Below are 23,706 nucleotides of genomic sequence, written 5' to 3' on the forward strand. Positions count from 1 at the left end.
TTCAGCTGTTGAGCTGGAAGGCGGCGTTCCTTGTGGCGGTGACGTCAGGTAGACGGGTAGGCGACATTCACGCAATGTCCGCCGATCCCGAGCTGACCATCTTTCACCGGGACAGAGTCAGTATTCGCCTACCGGATTCTTACCATCCCAAGGTCGCAGACGCTTTCCACGTGACGGCTCCTATCGAGCTACCTGCTCTTTCACAGCCTTCCTCGTCGGGGACCTCTGCAAGACATGCTCATGTCTTGGATGTCCGCAAGATTCTTAAGGTCTATATCAGCAGAACTATGGGTATCCGTAAGGATAATCAATTATTCTGCTGTTACGGCGGTGTGAAGGCTGGCTCCCCTGCGAGCAAACAGTCTATCTCGCGGTGGATTGTCTCCACTATTTGTATGGCTTATACACACAAAGGGAGGGACCCCCCGGAGGGGTTGAAGGCTCATTCGGTTAGAGCAGTAGCTACGTCTAAAGCGTACACCGCGGCTCTGCCCATTGAGGAGATCTGCTCAGCGGCTATTTGGAGCCGGCCGAGCACGTTCATCAAGCATTACCAACTCGACAAACACTCTAAGGAGGGTGCTCGGTTCGGTCAAGCAGTACTCCGCACTGGACAGAGCTCTACGTCTCTAGCCGATTGAGCCTTCGTGATCGTAAAGTTCTCTGTCATATATTAGTTTGACTCAACGACGCCTGTTTTTATACTAAACTGGCCATCTATTACGTCATCTTTCAACGATCTACACTCGTTTCTAAAAGCACTCGTTCGATACTACGGGGACCCTCTAGCCTGACTAAGGGATTCTCTATAGTTTTCGAAGTCCCCTAGAATTCACTCGTATACAGTGAAAAAAAGGGGGGGGATGGGTATTTGATTTCTCAATATTTACTAAATTATAACTATCAACTTTGGTTACGACCACGCCCTGTCTTCAGCCCCCGCCTCTCAACGGTGGAGCTATACGATAAGGTTGCTCCTATCGAGCTACCTGCTCTTTCACAGCCTTCCTCGTCGGGGACCTCTGCAAGACATGCTCATGTCTTGGATGTCCGCAAGATTCTTAAGGTCTATATCAGCAGAACTATGGGTATCCGTAAGGATAATCAATTATTCTGCTGTTACGGCGGTGTGAAGGCTGGCTCCCCTGCGAGCAAACAGTCTATCTCGCGGTGGATTGTCTCCACTATTTGTATGGCTTATACACACAAAGGGAGGGACCCCCCGGAGGGGTTGAAGGCTCATTCGGTTAGAGCAGTAGCTACGTCTAAAGCGTACACCGCGGCTCTGCCCATTGAGGAGATCTGCTCAGCGGCTATTTGGAGCCGGCCGAGCACGTTCATCAAGCATTACCAACTCGACAAACACTCTAAGGAGGGTGCTCGGTTCGGTCAAGCAGTACTCCGCACTGGACAGAGCTCTACGTCTCTAGCCGATTGAGCCTTCGTGATCGTAAAGTTCTCTGTCATATATTAGTTTGACTCAACGACGCCTGTTTTTATACTAAACTGGCCATCTATTACGTCATCTTTCAACGATCTACACTCGTTTCTAAAAGCACTCGTTCGATACTACGGGGACCCTCTAGCCTGACTAAGGGATTCTCTATAGTTTTCGAAGTCCCCTAGAATTCACTCGTATACAGTGAAAAAAAGGGGGGGGATGGGTATTTGATTTCTCAATATTTACTAAATTATAACTATCAACTTTGGTTACGACCACGCCCTGTCTTCAGCCCCCGCCTCTCAACGGTGGAGCTATACGATAAGGTTGTTTTTTAAAAAAATAAAGGAACTCTCTTATTAAAACGATGTGTTATTTACGCTTGTTGCAGACGGATGCCGCTACCTAAGTAATCTTTGGGAGTCTGTCTTTATGCAATAAGTGCCCCAAGGAGGATTTAATCAGAAAGAGAATTTTACAAACCTGTAGAGAATTCTCTGATGAAATCCTCCTTGGGGCACGGCCACCCACCGCCCCACATACCGTCTGCAAGAAGACATATGGAAAGTGAATTGGGTGTGAGTTGCTTCTCTTGGCGTTTGGCGCCAAAGTAGGGAGAGGCCCTGTTTGGGTGGTCGTACATCATACACAAAAAAACGTTGTTTTTTAGTGTGGTAATATTTTATTAGGAACAAAATAGTTACAACATGTCATGTAGATTTTCTGTAGCCTGGAAAATGCAATAAGTGCCCCAAGGAGGATTTCATCAGAGAATTCATAACCTCTACAGGTTTGTAACATTTTTGCATTATTTTTTCCCTTTTAAGAAATAAATCCATGTGAATTAACATCAGATACATGTCAAAATCTTACATATAGATTGTGTGTAGTGATACATGTTTTCCATTGACGTGTGAAGTTACTGTGAACTAAAATAAACAACCTCTTAACTTCTTCATGGCATATTCGTTTGCTGTGAAAAAAATGTTCTTCGAATTATTTTAAACAAAATACTTGAACAGTTTTGCAGAATAATTGAAACTTTAATAACGGTAACAACAACAGGAGGAGAGGTCAGAGTATGCTTTAGTCGGTGTCACTGTCACGGTCACTTTATTTTGACTGGAACCAGGCTTGGAGGTTTAACGAGATTAATCGTTGTTTCCACCAGCAATGTTGCCAGCAAACATAGTGCTGACACCACCAGAAACATTAATAATTTGAGACTGCTGACTGTTGTCTCCTGGCGATATTGGGCCGCTCTGCATGACGGGAGTTTCATCAACAAGTTGGGATGTCACAGTGTGGGATGGAGTTTTTCGCGAAATAATGTTGGATATTTGCTTGTGCTGGTCAGGATTAATGTGGCAGTAATTGTTCACAGAGTGGATGTTATTGTGACCTGTTATCTGAATCATTTGAATTGGCGGAACATTATTGTCATTCAACCTTTGCACAAGTTGTTTACGCGCAGCGTGATTAGTGAGTTCTTTAGATGTTTGGAGACTGGCAGCATCGCACAAGTTTTTTATTAGTCAGGAAAGTTTGTTTTTCCCAATACGATAGTGGATAAACCACCGATCGCCAGGTTAAGGCATGCCTAAAGTGTGCGTGCTGGTGTAAACATTGGTAAAAGGGATCATCATCTCGACAGAAGTTGAGTGGACGCGTGGAGGCATGCAACTTATACACCTGCACAGGGCACCGAGAGGGATCAGCAAAATTAGACCACATTTTGGAGGCTTACGTCGCGACAGTCACGAGGATTCTCACCAGACCTATTCTTTTCTTGTCTCGTGGACAGTTCAAAATATTCTTGATGGTCTCCATGAACATGCAAGGTGATGTCACCCCAACACATGTTGTAATGATCACTGACACCTCTTAACCCGACATGGATGGTGTTGTAGAGCCATAGACAGTTTATTATGCTCATTGGATTATTGATTCCAATGGATCCGGACTGCCACAGGAACTCGATCTCTTCATCACCAATGGGGTCGGCTCTCCACTGTAAGTTCCTCCCCTTTTAGTTTCATTTCTGACTTTTAGAAAGTTATCAAACTTTTTCAAATCATAAAAAGATTTTTTGGCTGTGTTTTTGTTTTGATTGTCTAGGATCACGCCATAGATCATGCCCCCCTCATCAGCCACAAATTTACCTTGGACATCTTAAGGCTTTGTGTTTGTCATCTGCTTTGCCGTGTTCGAAGATGGTGTTTCAATGACAAAACGTTGGTCACAGGGAATTTTTTATAATCTGCCTTCATCACAGTCAAGGGGCGGTCGGGTAGCCTAGTGGTTTAAGCATTCGCTCGTCATGCCGATGACCCAGGTTCGATTCCCGACATGGGTACAATGTGTGAAGCCCATTTCTGGTGTCCCCCGCCGTGATATTGCTGGAATATTGCTAAAAGCGGCGTAAAACCATACTCACTCACTCACTCATCACAGTCAAATTCATATTTGGGACCATCAAACTGTAACCTGTAATATCTATTTGTCAACACGGATATCACTGTAGCAATTCCCCTTTCATCTATTAAAACATTGTCTCCAACATCAAAGGTATCCATGTTGTTTGTAAACACCTGCTCACGTGCACCAGCGGAAAAAGTCCCACTTCCAGTTATCTAATTTGCAGTGACACTACTGTCTTCCAAACAATCCTATTGTGGATAAGGTAGATTGTTCCTCTTCTCATCTTACCTATCGATTCAATTCCTGAGGCCTGTTACACATATTGTGCCCGACTTCATGTGTTTCCTCTGTTCACGTATCAGGGTCACAACATTTTGGAGTGTTTCTCCCTTTTCCACACGCTTTGTCTTATGACAGTAGACAGTTTTATCTGATATGGTTCTGTGTCACTGTTTGGCTCCAGCTTCCTCGTGTTTATCCTACAGTGTTACCTGATATGGTTCTGTGTCACTGTTTGGCTCCAGCTTCCTTGTGTTTATCCTACAGTGTTGCCTGATATGGTTCTGTGTCACTGTTTGGCTCCAGCTTCCTTGTGTTTATCCTACAGTGTTACCTGATATGGTTCTGTGTCACTGTTTGGCTCCAGCTTCCTTGTGTATATCCTACAGTGTTACCTGATATGGTTCTGTGTCACTGTTTGGCTCCAGCTTCCTCGTGTATATCCTACAGTGTTACCTGATATGGTTCTGTGTCACTGTTTGGCTCCAGCTTCCTCGTGTATATCCTACAGTGTTACCTGATATGGTTCTGTGTCACTGTTTGGCTCCAGCTTCCTCGTGTATATCCTACAGTGTTACCTGATATGGTTCTGTGTCACTGTTTGGCTCCAGCTTCCTCGTGTATATCCTACAGTGTTACCTGATATGGTTCTGTGTCACTGTTTGGCTCCAGCTTCCTCGTGTATATCCTACAGTGTTGCCTGATATGGTTCTGTGTCACTGTTTGGCTCCAGCTTCCTTGTGTTTATCCTACAGTGTTACCTGATATGGTTCTGTGTCACTGTTTGGCTCCAGCTTCCTCGTGTATATCCTACAGTGTTGCCTGATATGGTTCTGTGTCACTGTTTGGCTCCAGCTTCCTCGTGTTTATCCTACAGTGTTACCTGATATGGTTCTGTGTCACTGTTTGGCTCCAGCTTCCTTGTGTTTATCCTACAGTGTTACCTGATATGGTTCTGTGTCACTGTTTGGCTCCAGCTTCCTCGTGTATATCCTACAGTGTTACCTGATATGGTTCTGTGTCACTGTTTGGCTCCAGCTTCCTCGTGTTTATCCTACAGTGTTGCCTGATATGGTTCTGTGTCACTGTTTGGCTCCAGCTTCCTCGTGTTTATCCTACAGTGTTACCTGATATGGTTCTGTGTCACTGTTTGGCTCCAGCTTCCTCGTGTTTATCCTACAGTGTTGCCTGATATGGTTCTGTGTCACTGTTTGGCTCCAGCTTCCTTGTGTTTATCCTACAGTGTTACCTGATATGGTTCTGTGTCACTGTTTGGCTCCAGCTTCCTTGTGTTTATCCTACAGTGTTACCTGATATGGTTCTGTGTCACTGTTTGGCTCCAGCTTCCTCGTGTATATCCTACAGTGTTGCCTGATATGGTTCTGTGTCACTGTTTGGCTCCAGCTTCCTTGTGTTTATCCTACAGTGTTACCTGATATGGTTCTGTGTCACTGTTTGGCTCCAGCTTCCTTGTGTTTATCCTACAGTGTTGCCTGATATGGTTCTGTGTCACTGTTTGACTCCAGCTTCCTTGTGTTTATCCTAGTGTTGCCTGATATGGTTCTGTGTCACTGTTTGGCTCCAGCTTCCTTGTGTTTATCCTACAGTGTTACCTGATATGGTTCTGTGTCACTGTTTGGCTCCAGCTTCCTCGTGTTTATCCTACAGTGTTGCCTGATATGGTTCTGTGTCACTGTTTGGCTCCAGCTTCCTTGTGTATATCCTACAGTGTTGCCTGATATGGTTCTGTGTCACTGTTTGGCTCCAGCTTCCTCGTGTATATCCTACAGTGTTGCCTGATATGGTTCTGTGTCACTGTTTGGCTCCAGCTTCCTTGTGTTTATCCTACAGTGTTGCCTGATATGGTTCTGTGTCACTGTTTGGCTCCAGCTTCCTTGTGTTTATCCTACAGTGTTGCCTGATATGGTTCTGTGTCACTGTTTGGCTCCAGCTTCCTCGTGTATATCCTACAGTGTTACCTGATATGGTTCTGTGTCACTGTTTGGCTCCAGCTTCCTTGTGTATATCCTACAGTGTTACCTGATATGGTTCTGTGTCACTGTTTGGCTCCAGCTTCCTCGTGTATATCCTACAGTGTTACCTGATATGGTTCTGTGTCACTGTTTGGCTCCAGCTTCCTTGTGTATATCCTACAGTGTTACCTGATATGGTTCTGTGTCACTGTTTGGCTCCAGCTTCCTCGTGTATATCCTACAGTGTTACCTGATATGGTTCTGTGTCACTGTTTGGCTCCAGCTTCCTCGTGTATATCCTACAGTGTTGCCTGATATGGTTCTGTGTCACTGTTTGGCTCCAGCTTCCTTGTGTTTATCCTACAGTGTTACCTGATATGGTTCTGTGTCACTGTTTGGCTCCAGCTTCCTCGTGTTTATCCTACAGTGTTACCTGATATGGTTCTGTGTCACTGTTTGGCTCCAGCTTCCTCGTGTTTATCCTACAGTGTTGCCTGATATGGTTCTGTGTCACTGTTTGGCTCCAGCTTCCTCGTGTTTATCCTACAGTGTTACCTGATATGGTTCTGTGTCACTGTTTGGCTCCAGCTTCCTTGTGTATATCCTACAGTGTTACCTGATATGGTTCTGTGTCACTGTTTGGCTCCATCTTCCTCGTGTATATCCTACAGTGTTGCCTGATATGGTTCTGTGTCACTGTTTGGCTCCAGCTTCCTTGTGTTTATCCTACAGTGTTGCCTGATATGGTTCTGTGTCACTGTTTGGCTCCAGCTTCCTTGTGTTTATCCTACAGTGTTGCCTGATATGGTTCTGTGTCACTGTTTGGCTCCAGCTTCCTCGTGTATATCCTACAGTGTTGCCTGATATGGTTCTGTGTCACTGTTTGGCTCCAGCTTCCTCGTGTTTATCCTACAGTGTTGCCTGATATGGTTCTGTGTCACTGTTTGGCTCCAGCTTCCTTGTGTTTATCCTACAGTGTTGCCTGATATGGTTCTGTGTCACTGTTTGGCTCCAGCTTCCTCGTGTATATCCTACAGTGTTGCCTGATATGGTTCTGTGTCACTGTTTGGCTCCAGCTTCCTTGTGTTTATCCTACAGTGTTGCCTGATATGGTTCTGTGTCACTGTTTGGCTCCAGCTTCCTCGTGTATATCCTACAGTGTTACCTGATATGGTTCTGTGTCACTGTTTGGCTCCAGCTTCCTTGTGTTTATCCTACAGTGTTGCCTGATATGGTTCTGTGTCACTGTTTGGCTCCAGCTTCCTCGTGTATATCCTACAGTGTTACCTGATATGGTTCTGTGTCACTGTTTGGCTCCAGCTTCCTTGTGTTTATCCTACAGTGTTGCCTGATATGGTTCTGTGTCACTGTTTGGCTCCAGCTTCCTCGTGTATATCCTACAGTGTTACCTGATATGGTTCTGTGTCACTGTTTGGCTCCAGCTTCCTTGTGTTTATCCTACAGTGTTGCCTGATATGGTTCTGTGTCACTGTTTGGCTCCAGCTTCCTTGTGTATATCCTACAGTGTTACCTGATATGGTTCTGTGTCACTGTTTGGCTCCAGCTTCCTTGTGTATATCCTACAGTGTTACCTGATATGGTTCTGTGTCACTGTTTGGCTCCAGCTTCCTCGTGTATATCCTACAGTGTTACCTGATATGGTTCTGTGTCACTGTTTGGCTCCAGCTTCCTTGTGTTTATCCTACAGTGTTACCTGATATGGTTCTGTGTCACTGTTTGACTCCAGCTTCCTTGTGTTTATCCTACAGTGTTGCCTGATATGGTTCTGTGTCACTGTTTGGCTCCAGCTTCCTCGTGTATATCCTACAGTGTTACCTGATATGGTTCTGTGTCACTGTTTGGCTCCAGCTTCCTTGTGTATATCCTACAGTGTTGCCTGATATGGTTCTGTGTCACTGTTTGGCTCCAGCTTCCTTGTGTTTATCCTACAGTGTTACCTGATATGGTTCTGTGTCACTGTTTGGCTCCAGCTTCCTTGTGTTTATCCTACAGTGTTGCCTGATATGGTTCTGTGTCACTGTTTGGCTCCAGCTTCCTTGTGTATATCCTACAGTGTTACCTGATATGGTTCTGTGTCACTGTTTGGCTCCAGCTTCCTTGTTTTTATCCTACAGTGTTACCTGATATGGTTCTGTGTCACTGTTTGGCTCCAGCTTCCTCGTGTTTATCCTACAGTGTTGCCTGATATGGTTCTGTGTCACTGTTTGGCTCCAGCTTCCTCGTGTTTATCCTACAGTGTTACCTGATATGGTTCTGTGTCACTGTTTGGCTCCAGCTTCCTCGTGTATATCCTACAGTGTTGCCTGATATGGTTCTGTGTCACTGTTTGGCTCCAGCTTCCTTGTGTTTATCCTACAGTGTTGCCTGATATGGTTCTGTGTCACTGTTTTTGCTCCAGCTTCCTCGTGTATATCCTACAGTGTTGCCTGATATGGTTCTGTGTCACTGTTTGGCTCCAGCTTCCTTGTGTTTATCCTACAGTGTTGCCTGATATGGTTCTGTGTCACTGTTTGGCTCCAGCTTCCTCGTGTTTATCCTACAGTGTTACCTGATATGGTTCTGTGTCACTGTTTGGCTCCAGCTTCCTTGTGTTTATCCTACAGTGTTACCTGATATAGTTCTGTGTCACTGTTTGGCTCCAGCTTCCTCGTGTATATCCTACAGTGTTGCCTGATATGGTTCTGTGTCACTGTTTGGCTCCAGCTTCCTTGTGTTTATCCTACAGTGTTGCCTGATATGGTTCTGTGTCACTGTTTGGCTCCAGCTTCCTTGTGTTTATCCTACAGTGTTACCTGATATGGTTCTGTGTCACTGTTTGACTCCAGCTTCCTTGTGTTTATCCTACAGTGTTGCCTGATATGGTTCTGTGTCACTGTTTGGCTCCAGCTTCCTTGTGTTTATCCTACAGTGTTGCCTGATATGGTTCTGTGTCACTGTTTGGCTCCAGCTTCCTTGTGTTTATCCTACAGTGTTACCTGATATGGTTCTGTGTCACTGTTTGACTCCAGCTTCCTTGTGTTTATCCTACAGTGTTGCCTGATATGGTTTTGTGTCACTGTTTGGCTCCAGCTTCCTTGTGTTTATCCTACTGTTGTTGCCTTTAAAGACTAGGGATTTGCGGCCCACCTTCCATCAGTGGGATGAATGCATAATGTTATATAGGATAAGTTTAAAAATTTGTAAATTTGTAAATTTTGAATAACTTGTATATTTATGATACCTAATATCCTGTCTCACATGCTGTATGCCCACCCATTAATCCAGGCATCACAACTCTTCTTGCCTATTAGCTCTAGAAAGAGAATGTGTTGGCTGAGGAAAGCACCTGTTCAACGCGTGTTGCTCGACCGACATGAAAAACGTGCATGACTCAGATTGTTGGGAGTTGACCACGGTGATGCTATGTGTGTTTGGTTGAATTGTTTTTTAGTGGCTGGAAACATTTCTTTAGGCACATTTCCACTTTATAAAAAATGGGCCATGTATAGTGTGAGATAGAATAAGTATTATTAATATACAATTTGTTGTACATTTTACACTTTTAGAGTTAGCATTGCTGTCAACATGATCAAATGAAATGTTTTTCAATTGAAAATGCTACTGCTTATTCACTTCATTGGAAGGTGTAGAAATAATTTAAAGAATCATTAGGTTTAGTATCAAACATAATATCACTTGTACTATGACATACTTTTTGTGATTTTTATGCACATATTTAAAAGTCCAGGGTAACTATAACTTTATCTGCTTGGTAACATAGCTAGAAGTAAAGGACTTTCAGTTTAAAAGTTGTACTGCATTGGGCATTTGTTTTTCCAACTGGAAGTCGTCCAAACTTTGTTATCAAGAGAGGTGGAGGTATTAGTCATTCTGTTTCAAAATTGTAATGCACGGGTGTGATGTCATTGAACTTGGATTGGGCTGTTTCAATTTTTGCATGTAATGCAAAACCTTTCTAGTTATTTTTTACATTTATTTCTAGGACAGCAAGGGTCAGTGTTGTGTCTGTCTGTGTACACCTTCGAATGGAGCTGCAGATGAACTGATGAGGAGACTCGTAGCTCTACGTAGTGGTGAGTACATGTAGGTGCAGTCTGTACACCTTCGAATGGAGCTGCAGATAAAATGATGAGGAGACTCGTAGCTCTACGTAGTGGTGAGAACATGTAGGTGCAGTCTGTACATCATCGAATGGAGCTGCAGATGAACTGATGAGGAGACTCGTAGCTCTACGTAGTGGTGAGTACATGTAGGTGCAGTCTGTACACCTTCGAACGGAGCTGCAGATGAACTGATGAGGAGACTCGTAGCTCTACGTAGTGGTGAGTACATGTAGGTGCAGTCTGTACACCTTCGAACGGAGCTGCAGATGAACTGATGAGGAGACTCGTAGCTCTACGTAGCGGTGAGTACGTGTAAGTGCAGTCTGTACACCTTCGAATGGAGCTGCAGATGAACTGATGAGGAGACTTGTAGCTCTACATAGTGGTGAGTACATGTAGGTGCAGTCTGTACACCTTCGAACGGAGCTGCAGATGAACTGATGAGGAGACTCGTAGCTCTACATAGTGGTGAGAACATGTAGGTGCAGTCTGTACACCTTCGAACGGAGCTGCAGATGAACTGATGAGGAGACACATAGCTCTACGTAGTGGTGAGTACATGTAGGTGCAGTCTGTACATCATCGAACGGAGCTGCAGATGAACTGATGAGGAGACTCGTAGCTCTACGTAGTGGTGAATACATGTTGGTTGTGTCTGTACACCTTCGAACGGAGCTGCAGATGAACTGATGAGGAGACTCGTAGCTCTACGTAGTGGTGAGTACATGTAGGTGCAGTCTGTACACCTTTGAATGGAGCTGCAGATGAACTGATGAGGAGACTCGTAGCTCTACATAGTGGTGAGTACATGTAGGTGCAGTCTGTACACCTTTGAATGGAGCTGCAGATGAACTGATGAGGAGACTCGTAGCTCTACGTAGTGGTGAGTACATGTAGGTGCAGTCTGTACACCTTCGAACGGAGCTGCAGATGAACTGATGAGGAGACTCGTAGCTCTACGTAGTGGTGAGTACATGTAGGTGCAGTCTGTACACCTTCGAACGGAGCTGCAGATGAACTGATGAGGAGACTCGTAGCTCTACGTAGCGGTGAGTACGTGTAAGTGCAGTCTGTACACCTTCGAATGGAGCTGCAGATGAACTGATGAGGAGACTTGTAGCTCTACATAGTGGTGAGTACATGTAGGTGCAGTCTGTACACCTTCGAACGGAGCTGCAGATGAACTGATGAGGAGACTCGTAGCTCTACATAGTGGTGAGAACATGTAGGTGCAGTCTGTACACCTTCGAACGGAGCTGCAGATGAACTGATGAGGAGACACATAGCTCTACGTAGTGGTGAGTACATGTAGGTGCAGTCTGTACATCATCGAACGGAGCTGCAGATGAACTGATGAGGAGACTCGTAGCTCTACGTAGTGGTGAATACATGTTGGTTGTGTCTGTACACCTTCGAACGGAGCTGCAGATGAACTGATGAGGAGACTCGTAGCTCTACGTAGTGGTGAGTACATGTAGGTGCAGTCTGTACACCTTTGAATGGAGCTGCAGATGAACTGATGAGGAGACTCGTAGCTCTACATAGTGGTGAGTACATGTAGGTGCAGTCTGTACACCTTTGAATGGAGCTGCAGATGAACTGATGAGGAGACTCGTAGCTCTACGTAGTGGTGAGTACATGTAGGTGCAGTCTGTACACCTTCGAACGGAGCTGCAGATGAACTGATGAGGAGACTCGTAGCTCTACGTAGCGGTGAGTACGTGTAAGTGCAGTCTGTACACCTTCGAATGGAGCTGCAGATGAACTGATGAGGAGACTCGTAGCTCTACGTAGTGGTGAGTACATGTAGGTGCAGTCTGTACACCTTCGAACGGAGCTGCAGATGAACTGATGAGGAGACTCGTAGCTCTACGTAGCGGTGAGTACGTGTAAGTGCAGTCTGTACACCTTCGAACGGAGCTGCAGATGAACTGATGAGGAGACTCGTAGCTCTACGTAGTGGTGAGTACATGTAGGTGCAGTCTGTACATCATCGAACGGAGCTGCAGATGAACTGATGAGGAGACTCGTAGCTCTACGTAGTGGTGAATACATGTTGGTTGTGTCTGTACACCTTCGAATGGAGCTGCAGATGAACTGATGAGGAGACTCGTAGCTCTACGTAGTGGTGAGAACATGTAGGTGCAGTCTGTACACCTTTGAATGGAGCTGCAGATGAACTGATGAGGAGACTCGTAGCTCTACGTAGTGGTGAGAACATGTAGGTGCAGTCTGTACACCTTTGAATGGAGCTGCAGATGAACTGATGAGGAGACTCGTAGCTCTACGTAGCGGTGAGTACGTGTAAGTGCAGTCTGTACACCTTCGAACGGAGCTGCAGATGAACTGATGAGGAGACTCGTAGCTCTACGTAGTGGTGAGTACATGTAGGTGCAGTCTGTACATCATCGAACGGAGCTGCAGATGAACTGATGAGGAGACTCGTAGCTCTACGTAGTGGTGAATACATGTTGGTTGTGTCTGTACACCTTCGAATGGAGCTGCAGATGAACTGATGAGGAGACTCGTAGCTCTACGTAGTGGTGAGTACATGTAGGTGCAGTCTGTACACCTTTGAATGGAGCTGCAGATGAACTGATGAGGAGACTCGTAGCTCTACGTAGTGGTGAGAACATGTAGGTGCAGTCTGTACACCTTTGAATGGAGCTGCAGATGAACTGATGAGGAGACTCGTAGCTCTACGTAGTGGTGAGTACATGTAGGTGCAGTCTGTACATCATCGAACGGAGCTGCAGATGAACTGATGAGGAGACTCGTAGCTCTACGTAGTGGTGAATACATGTTGGTTGTGTCTGTACACCTTCGAATGGAGCTGCAGATGAACTGATGAGGAGACTCGTAGCTCTACGTAGTGGTGAGAACATGTAGGTGCAGTCTGTACACCTTTGAATGGAGCTGCAGATGAACTGATGAGGAGACTCGTAGCTCTACGTAGTGGTGAGAACATGTAGGTGCAGTCTGTACACCTTTGAATGGAGCTGCAGATGAACTGATGAGGAGACTCGTAGCTCTACGTAGTGGTGAGTACATGTAGGTGCAGTCTGTACATCATCGAACGGAGCTGCAGATGAACTGATGAGGAGACTCGTAGCTCTACGTAGTGGTGAATACATGTTGGTTGTGTCTGTACACCTTCGAATGGAGCTGCAGATGAACTGATGAGGAGACTCGTAGCTCTACGTAGTGGTGAGAACATGTAGGTGCAGTCTGTACACCTTTGAATGGAGCTGCAGATGAACTGATGAGGAGACTCGTAGCTCTACGTAGTGGTGAGAACATGTAGGTGCAGTCTGTACACCTTTGAATGGAGCTGCAGATGAACTGATGAGGAGACTCGTAGCTCTACGTAGCGGTGAGTACGTGTAAGTGCAGTCTGTACACCTTCGAACGGAGCTGCAGATGAACTGATGAGGAGACTCGTAGCTCTACGTAGTGGTGAGTACATGTAGGTGCAGTCTGTACATCATCGAACGGAGCTGCAGATGAACTGATGAGGAGACTCGTAGCTCTACGTAGTGGTGAATACATGTTGGTTGTGTCTGTACACCTTCGAATGGAGCTGCAGATGAACTGATGAGGAGACTCGTAGCTCTACGTAGTGGTGAGTACATGTAGGTGCAGTCTGTACACCTTTGAATGGAGCTGCAGATGAACTGATGAGGAGACTCGTAGCTCTACGTAGTGGTGAGAACATGTAGGTGCAGTCTGTACACCTTTGAATGGAGCTGCAGATGAACTGATGAGGAGACTCGTAGCTCTACGTAGTGGTGAGTACATGTAGGTGCAGTCTGTACACCTTTGAATGGAGCTGCAGATGAACTGATGAGGAGACTCGTAGCTCTACATAGTGGTGAGTACATGTAAGTGCAGTCTGTACACCTTTGAATGGAGCTGCAGATGAACTGATGAGGAGACTCGTAGCTCTACATAGTGGTGAATACATGTTGGTTGTGTCTGTACACCTTTGAATGGAGCTGCAGATGAACTGATGAGGAGACTTGTAGCTCATCAATCAGCTGCCGATGAAGGTAGTGAAGTGTCTGTGATAACCCCTTTTTTTTAATCATACATTCCATGTGTGTTTGAAGGTGGAGGCCAGTGTGCATCAATGAGACTGGTGCGGTTTGGAAAGGTGAACAGTATCCATTCTGATGTCCAGGAGTATTCTTATGATGAGCTGGTCAACACAGAGCGAGCTAAAGGTACCAGGCTTATTAGTATCTCTACACAGGACACTAAAGGGTTAAGGTGGCATGTACAAGGACAAATATCGGAACAGGGAAGTTTTCTCCAAGTATTATCAATATGTGGAGTTACAGTCAGTGCTGGAAGTAAAGAATTCCAGTTTGCCTTTAAGAAGATGCAGAGATTTGCTTTTCATATGTACAGTAATGTTACTTCACATCTGTATGCAACACAACTGGCAACGAAAAGATTCACCTATAACAAAACCAAATGTCTCTTACAGCCCCCAGTTCATCTTGGTTTACCAATCGCCTGTATTACCATATTAGTATATTTCAGTATGAAGGCCACAGGCCCATGTACACTATACATGCATGGAATTAATATGGCATGGTGGTACAAAAACAATTGGTTAATTGTAATGTAAATTGCAATTACGATTCTAGTAGTCAAGAGCATAAAATCATGGCATGTTTGATATATTTTCCACATAAACACAAGAGATGAAGACAAGGTTTCAGTATTTGTAACTGGAGTGAATAACTCATACTTTACATTAAAAACAAAAGATTTACAAAAGAAAAGAAATTTAATTTTCCAGCAGCTCCCTTCTTCCAATATTTTCATGAGTTTGTGATACTCCTAAGAATGTTAAAGATCTTCTTTGATCCTTTTGTCTTAGTAGTTAAAAACAAATCTACCTTCAGTGGCCAGTGTGCTTAGAAGAAATGTGATTGACTGTAAGAGTCTTTTTCTCTGTGAAAATTATGAAAGGAACAAATCAGAGTCTCTGACAACTTGTTTATCCCACACATGATTAAAACCATATGAGTTATGTAATCTCTTTATATCTGAAGCCAATGTAGTTCTGACACATGTGTCAGATTCACATATTGTGAAAGATTCACTATAAATATCATAATGACCACCTTCACATGATACAGACTGGCCTCACCAAAATCTTGTATGGAATGTTCCAAAACATCCCATTTATACCAACCCCATAATTCCCTTGAATACAAAACCTCTATTACATCATAGCTATACATTCAGCATTTTGGCTGTCCTCACCATAAAATCTCAAAACTTTAAACTGATATTTTCAACTATTTCTAATATTCTTGAGATAGTAAGAAAACGTGCAATTCTATGAATAACAACTTCTGGTTCATTGCATATAGCGACGTTTTGATGTAGATTGTTACCCGGTAATCAAGTTGAAGTGATAACAGCTTGATAACAGTGTAAGAATCTACATCAAAATGTCACGTAGTGCAGTTAACTGGCAGATGTTATCCATAAGGTTGTACGTTTTCTTTCTTATTCATCAACTTCTAGAATGCCAATCAAACAGTTAGTGTTGAGGGAGATAGTATTTATGCATTGAGCACAGGCTAGGCCGCTAACATGGACGGATCCAAGGAGAATGGTCACAGGAAGACAAGGCTCTTCACATCAACTGTCCACAGGCAGGGAGGGACGAGGTCAGAGAATTTACTGAAGGAGGTTACAATTTTGTTCAGATCGGCAGATTGGATCAACTGCAGAGTGGAAAGTCGCCACATACCGGGGAAATTCCTGGAGGAACAAGATGATTTTGACAGAATGGTCCCTTCACCCAGATGTGTTCAAATGGATTACAATGACTTGGGACACACATCCTGACCTTTATACATCAGCCCGGTACCAGACCCTCAAGTTCTCTGCGGACGTTTTATTCTAGAACTGGAAGGGACTATTCACTTACGCATTCCCTCCTTGGTCTGTCCTTGGTCTCACCTACACAGAGTAATGAAGAAGGTGGAGGAGACTGACTGCGTCATCATTCAGATAGCTCTGGCTAGGTCCAACAGAGCATGGAACCCAAGACTATTCCCACTTCTAATGGCATGACCTCTCAAACTGTTGGAATGGCCTCTATTACCTCCACCTACATGCCTGGAAACTATCAGATGGAAAAGGCAGGCTTCCAGAATTTCCAAGTCTGCTTCTGCAACAGTGGTACGATCTTGGAGACCTTCTTTTTCAGCCATATATATTAGATGATGGAAGTTCTGCCAATGGCAGAGAGCAGAACGATTGGGATAATAACCATTGCCACAACAGAAGAAGGAATTCCAGCTTGGCACTGTTTAGGACTACAGGTCAGCCATAACATCTGTTCCCCAACATGACAGGGTCTCAGCTCAGTAGGTTCTCACCCAGTACTTATTCGTCTTATGAGAGCTTTTCAACAAGAAGACAATAAAGTTTGTTTCCTGAATGGAATCTATCTGTTGTTCTATCAGCCCTTTAGAACCACCTAATGAGTGTCAGAGTTACATGCCATTGATTTTTCCACACTCACTCACAATCAGGATTACTGTGTCCAGAAAGAGCTTTCAAGTTCCACCTTACAGCCACTGAAGGTCATAGAAAGTGCAGGAGATGACTGATCTTATCCTGAAAGCCTTTGTCAGATAGGGACATCACTAAGGCTACAGTAGCAGCACAGTTATCAACAAGCTCAACTATCAATTCCCACTCACAGTAACTGCAGATCCGAGCCTTAGCTACAAACTTGGTTTCTTGGAACTCAGTATCCATAGAGCAGGTCGTATCAAGCTGTCAATGGAGTTCACGTTAATACCTTCACAAACTTCTACTTACATGATATCCAAGCAGATCTGGAACCAGCTTGTGGCACCCGAGGCTGTAGTGTGTCAGTAGCTCCTACCCCTTTTCTCCGGAGAAACGGGGAGGTTAGGGGAGTCTGGGATTTCAGCAGACTACAATATAAACCTTATGAGGTAAGTTAGCCTTTTTGGTCATATGTGAACCAGGGTAGGCAGACCATAGGTTAACAGCTGGACTCACATTATTACATGTGGCAATGATCTACGGCTAGATGGTATTGGCACCAGTATGGAATGTCGTCAAGCTAACTATGTCCACAGAGAACCGGAGGTGACACCAGGGCAGGAAATGATGTCTTCAGAACAGGAAATGGCATCATCAAGAGTGTAAGTGATGTCATCTAAGCTGGAAATGACATCAGTTTGTACAGGTAGTGAAGCTACAGCAATGCCAATATCATGGTTTTCAAGAGAAATATCAGGTCTTGTGCATTTACTTGTCACTTTCTTCATGTACTATCTGTCACTGCTGTCAGCTAACTGGGATGACTAGATTCCAGGTCTCACCTTTCCCACTGATGTATTCTTGCTATGATGTAATTGAGGTAGTGTATTCAAAGGAATTGTCAAAACAATAGTTATCATTGTGTATAATTCTGAGGATACTATCTCTATTATGTCAAGAATTAGTCCCTCCAACCTCATGCAGGATGTTTGGTTATTTGAAAGGAGTGACGTTTTCCCACCTTGCACGTATGCAGATGATCTATTAGATAGCTGGCCGAGAAGAGTGGCGACAGTTGAAAATCTTAAGATTTTATATGGTGAGGACAGCCAAAATGGAGGATTTATGGCCATGATGTAATAGAGGTAGTATTCTTAGAATGCTACACAATGATAAATATTGTTTGATATCTCAAGAGTAATATACAATAGAATAGGTTTATTTGAGAATCAAACATTTTGAAGACAATTGTGGGTGCAAGACTTTTCAGATTCAACTGCAACTGTTTCATGGGAAGAAGTGCCCCATTTTGTACAGAATTTTGATAAAGCATCTATTTTCTTTTGTAAGCTAATAACAGATAAAAAGAAAAAGTCCTCAGCATATAAAAATGAGCTTGATAAGAAAATTTTTAAAAATTGGCAACTACAAATTACCTCGTCCACCATATAAGCATAATTCTTCTTGAAGTTGGCTGATAAGCATACTAAATAGAAATGGACCTTATATACAATTGATGACAGCCATTTGGACATATAAAAATATTCTGAAATATTAACCCTGGATAGTTTTACAGCGGCTGTTTTACTGTATATGTCAAATAATATTCATCAATGTGTGATATTGTAGTGTTATCTTGGTTTCCTTCAGAGGAGAAACGTAAAAGAGACAACAACTCATCTCTGCCAGACAGTGTCCGTCAGGAGCAACATCAACTTCGAAAACGGATTGAGAAAATTCAGAAGGAGCTTGATGACATCAGTAGATCAGGAAACAAAATACAGGTACAGGCTAGGTTTTAAGCAGCAGGACCTTGTTAGGTCAGGAAACAAAATACAGGTACAGGCTAGGTGTGTCAGCAGCAGGACCTTGGTAGATCAGGAAACAAAATACAGGTACAGGCTAGGTGTGTCAGCAGCAGGACCTTGGTAGATCTGGGAACTACGGCTACAGGCTAGGCGTGTTAGCAGCAGGACCTTTGTAAGTCAGGGAACTACAGATAAAGGCTAGGTGTGTTAGCAGCAGGACCTTGGTAGATCAGGGAACTACGGCTACAGGCTAGGTGTGTTAGCAGCAGGACCTTGGTAGATCAGGGAACTACGGCTACAGGCTAGGTGTGTTAGCAGCAGGACCTTCGTAGATCTGGGAACTACGGCTACAGGCTAGGTGTGTTAGCAGCAGGACCTTGGTAGATCAGGAAACAAAATACAGGTACAGGCTAGGTGTGTCAGCAGCAGGACCTTGGTAGATCAGGAAACAAAATACAGGTACAGGCTAGGTGTGTCAGCAGCAGGACCTTCGTAGATCTGGGAACTACGGCTACAGGCTAGGTGTGTCAGCAGCAGGACCTTGGTAGATCAGGAAACAAAATACAGGTACAGGCTAGGTGTGTCAGCAGCAGGACCTTGGTAGATCTGGGAACTACGGCTACAGGCTAGGCGTGTTAGCAGCAGGACCTTTGTAAGTCAGGGAACTACAGATAAAGGCTAGGTGTGTTAGCAGCAGGACCTTGGTAGATCAGGGAACTACGGCTACAGGCTAGGTGTGTTAGCAGCAGGACCTTGGTAGATCAGGGAACTACGGCTACAGGCTAGGTGTGTTAGCAGCAGGACCTTCGTAGATCTGGGAACTACGGCTACAGGCTAGGTGTGTTAGCAGCAGGACCTTGGTAGGTCAGGAAATTACAGCTACAGGCTAGGGGTGTTAGCAGCAGGACCTTGGTTGATCAGGGAACTACGGCTACAGGCTAGGTGTGTTAGCAGCAGGACCTTCGTAGATCTGGGAACTACGGCTACAGGCTAGGTGTGTTAGCAGCAGGACCTTGGTAGGTCAGGAAATTACAGCTACAGGCTAGGGGTGTTAGCAGCAGGACCTTGGTAGATCAGGGAACTACGGCTACAGGCTAGGTGTGTTAGCAGCAGGACCTTGGTAGATCAGGGAACCATATCTACAGGCTAGGTGTGTTAGCAGCAGGACCTTGGTAGGTCAGGAAACTACAGCTACAGGCTAGGTGTGTTAGCAGCAGGACCTTGGTTGATCAGGGAACTGCAGCTACAGGCTAGGTGTGTTAGCAGCAGGACCTTGGTAGGTCAGGCAACTACATCTACAGGCTAGGTGTGTTAGCAGCAGGACCTTTGTAAGTCAGGCAACTACATCTACAGGCTAGGTGTGTTAGCAGCAGGACCTTGGCAGGTCAGGGAACTACATCTACAGGCTAGGTGTGTTAGCAGCAAAACCTTGGTAGATCAGGAAACTACAACTACAGGCTAGGTGTGTTAGCAGCAGGACCTTGGTAGGTCAGGGAACTACATCTACAGGCTAGGTGTGTTAACAGCAGGACCTTGGTAGATCAGGAAACTACAGCTACAGGCTAGGTGTGTTAGCAGCAGGACCTTGGTAGATCAGGAAACTACAGCTACAGGCTAGGTGTGTTAGCAGCAGGACCTTGGTAGATCAGGAAACAAAATACAGGTACAGGCTAGGTGTGTCAGCAGCAGGACCTTGGTAGGTCAGGGAACTACAGCTACAGGCTAGGTGTGTTAGCAGCAGGACCTTGGTAGATCAGGGAACTACAGCTACAGGCTAGGTGTGTAAGCAGCAGAACCTTGGTAGTTCAGGCAACCATACTACAGGCTAGGTGTGTTAGCAGCAGAACCTTGGTAGGTCAGGCAACTACATCTACAGGCTAGGTGTGTTAGCAGCAGGACCTTTGTAAGTCAGGCAACTACATCTACAGGCTAGGTGTGTTAGCAGCAGGACCTTTGTAAGTCAGGCAACTACATCTACAGGCTAGGTGTGTTAGCAGCAGGACCTTTGTAAGTCAGGCAACTACATCTACAGGCTAGGTGTGTTAGCAGCAGGACCTTTGTAAGTCAGGCAACTACATCTACAGGCTAGGTGTGTTAGCAGCAGGACCTTGGTAGGTCAGGGAACTACATCTACAGGCTAGGTGTGTTAGCAGCAGGACCTTGGTAGGTCAGGCAACTACATCTACAGGCTAGGTGTGTTAGCAGCAGAACCTTTGTAAGTCAGGCAACTACATCTACAGGCTAGGTGTGTTAGCAGCAGGACCTTGGTAGATCAGGGAACTACAGCTACAGGCTAGGTGTGTTAGCAGCAGGACCTTGGTAGATCAGGGAACTACATCTACAGGCTAGGTGTGTTAGCAGCAGGACCTTGGTAGATCAGGGAATTACATCTACAGGCTAGGTGTGTTAGCAGCAGGACCTTGGTAGATCAGGAAACTACAGCTACAGGCTAGGTGTGTTAGCAGCAGGACCTTTGTAAGTCAGGGAACTACATTTACAGGCTAGGTGTGTTAGCAGCAGGACCTTGGTAGATCAGGAAACTACAGCTACAGGCTAGGTGTGTTAGCAGCAGAACCTTGGTAAATCAGGGAACTACAGCTACAGGCTAGGTGTGTAAGCAGCAGGACCTTGGTTGATCAGGGAACTACAGCTACAGGCTAGGTGTGTTAGCAGCAGAACCTTGGTAGATCAGGCAACTACAGCTACAGGCTAGGTGTGTTAGCAGCAGAACCTTGGTAGATCAGGGAACTACAGTTACAGGCTAGGTGTGTTAGCAGCAGGACCTTGGTAGATCAGGGAACTACATCTACAGGCTAGGTGTGTTAGCAGCAGGACCTTGGTAGATCAGGGAACTACAACTACAGGCTAGGTGTGTTAGCAGCAGGTCCTTGGTAGATCAGGGAACTACATCTACAGGCTAGGTGTGTTAGCAGCAGAACCTTGGTAGATCAGGGAACTACAGCTACAGGCTAGGTGTGTTAGCAGCAGGACCTTGGTAGGTCAGGAAACTACAGCTACAGGCTAGGTGTGTTAGCAGCAGGACCTTGGTAGGTCAGGTAACTACATCTACAGGCTAGGTGTGTTAGCAGCAGGACCTTGGTAGGTCAGGAAACTACAGTTACAGGCTAGGTGTGTTAGCAGCAGGACCTTGGTAGGTCAGGCAACTACATCTACAGGCTAGGTGTGTTAGCAGCAGAACCTTGGTAGATCAGGAAACTACAGTTACAGGCTAGGTGTGTTAGCAGCAGGACCTTTGTAAGTCAGGCAACTACATCTACAGGCTAGGTGTGTTAGCAGCAGAACCTTGGTAGATCAGGAAACTACAGTTACAGGCTAGGTGTGTTAGCAGCAGGACCTTTGTAAGTCAGGCAACTACATCTACAGGCTAGGTGTGTTAGCAGCAGGACCTTGGTATGTCAGGGAACTACATCTACAGGCTAGGTGTATTAGCAGCAGAACTGGACATTCTTAATACAAAGATTGAACAGGTTGAGGGGCCTTCAGATTCAGTTCTTTACATCGGAGGATGGCTGCATCAACATCCACGTTATGAAATCTGATCATATATTTCAATGTTTCTGCTACAAGTACATCATTTTAAGAAGATGTATTTTGAAACGTGTTTGTATATGACAGAATATGTTTATTCAACAACAAAAACTGCAGACACTATTTCCTTATTGAAATAATGTTTGTATATCAGCACATGCATGTTTTGTGCACATGTGGTCTGTGATGTGTTTTCACATTGAAGGATCCACTGGTTGTGGATTGTAATTCAGTAGCTGCTCCAGGTCTGAGCCTTGGTCTGTCAGAACAGTAATCATGCTGGTGGCAATCACCAACGTGCCACAAGTCTACAGCTGGCGGAGGCACTTGGTGCTTCCTCCCAACAGCTGTCATACCATGTCAAGACTTTCAGTCAGTTACAACCCCTCAGTATCACTGATGTTACTGAAATGATATGAAGATGAAATCTATAATGCCTCGATTAAAAGTGTGTTGTTTTACAGATTGACAGAAGACAGGCAGACCTCAGGAAGTTTGAAAAAGAACTAAAATATTTGGACAACCAGCAGAGTGGACCCGCTCATCATGTAGGTTGAACACTGATCTCCAGAACTGTAGTCAGTATTTCATACTTTGTTAGTTGTGTTCTTGGAATGTCTACTTGAGCTATTCATGTATTTTACAAAACAGGGAGTTACAGTTTGCTTCCTATCTCCCATATTCCTAACATAGAGTGACAACCGTTTGCATGGATGCACTCTTGAATCAGGGGTCACCAGTTACAGAGTTATCTGCCTTCACTCATCCTCCTGCCTCACATCACCTCACTGAAGGCAATACTCCCAACTATCCTCATGTTGGCTCTTTATAGCTGCTGTTTCATGTTGGGATTATATGTACTTGTCCCTGTGTTGTCCCAAAAATGTTGGTGCTCCTTTTTGGGTTGTTTTGAATCATAATTTTTCTAAGTTATTCACATTTGTAAATTTGATAAGCCATGCCCACTCCTTCATCAGCGTTAGAAATTGGCATTAGTCCTATAGTCCTAGCCAAACTGCCCAATGGTAAAGGTATCATTAGGACTAATAGAAATTTGACATTTTAAGGGTTTTGCTATATGTTATCATGATAAGAAATAGTGGACGAAAACTGTTTGTTTCAAACGCTGTCCTGCACTGTTCACTATTGCTGTTTACAATCATGTACCGGCATATACTGTTAACTGTTGCTGTTTACAATCATGTACGAGCATGCACTGTTCACTGTTGCTGTTTACAATCATGTACGAGCATGCACTGTTCACTGTTGCTGTTTACAATCATGTACCGGCATATACTGTTAACTGTTGCTGTTTACAATTATGTACCGGCAATGCACTGTTCACTGTTGCTGTTTACAATCATGTACGAGCATGCACTGTTCACTGTTGCTGTTTACAATCATGTACCGGCATATACTGTTAACTGTTGCTGTTTACAATTATGTACCGGCAATGCACTGTTCACTGTTGCTGATTACAATCATGTACAAGCATGCACTGTTCACTGTTGCTGTTTACAATCATGTACGGGTAATGCACTGTTCACTGTTGCTGTTTACAATCA

The 23,706-nt window shown here is 44.7% G+C and overlaps 1 protein-coding gene across 1 annotated transcript in view; it reads left to right on the forward strand.

Annotated features, from left to right (window-relative positions):
- The window catches only part of LOC124116311 (serine-rich adhesin for platelets-like), a 75,392-nt gene that overhangs the window by 38,823 nt on the left and 12,863 nt on the right, over window positions 1–23,706 (forward strand). The window contains exons 11-14 of the mRNA XM_048383628.1: window positions 10,118–10,208; window positions 14,348–14,461; window positions 18,435–18,568; window positions 22,606–22,689. Coding sequence (XP_048239585.1) covers window positions 10,118–10,208; window positions 14,348–14,461; window positions 18,435–18,568; window positions 22,606–22,689 — 423 coding nt within the window. The remainder of the gene's footprint in view (window positions 1–10,117; window positions 10,209–14,347; window positions 14,462–18,434; window positions 18,569–22,605; window positions 22,690–23,706) is intronic.

This window comes from Haliotis rufescens, unplaced genomic scaffold, assembly GCF_023055435.1.
Source record: "Haliotis rufescens isolate VD_foot unplaced genomic scaffold, xgHalRufe1.0.p SCAF_5, whole genome shotgun sequence".
NCBI lineage: Eukaryota > Metazoa > Mollusca > Gastropoda > Lepetellida > Haliotidae > Haliotis > Haliotis rufescens.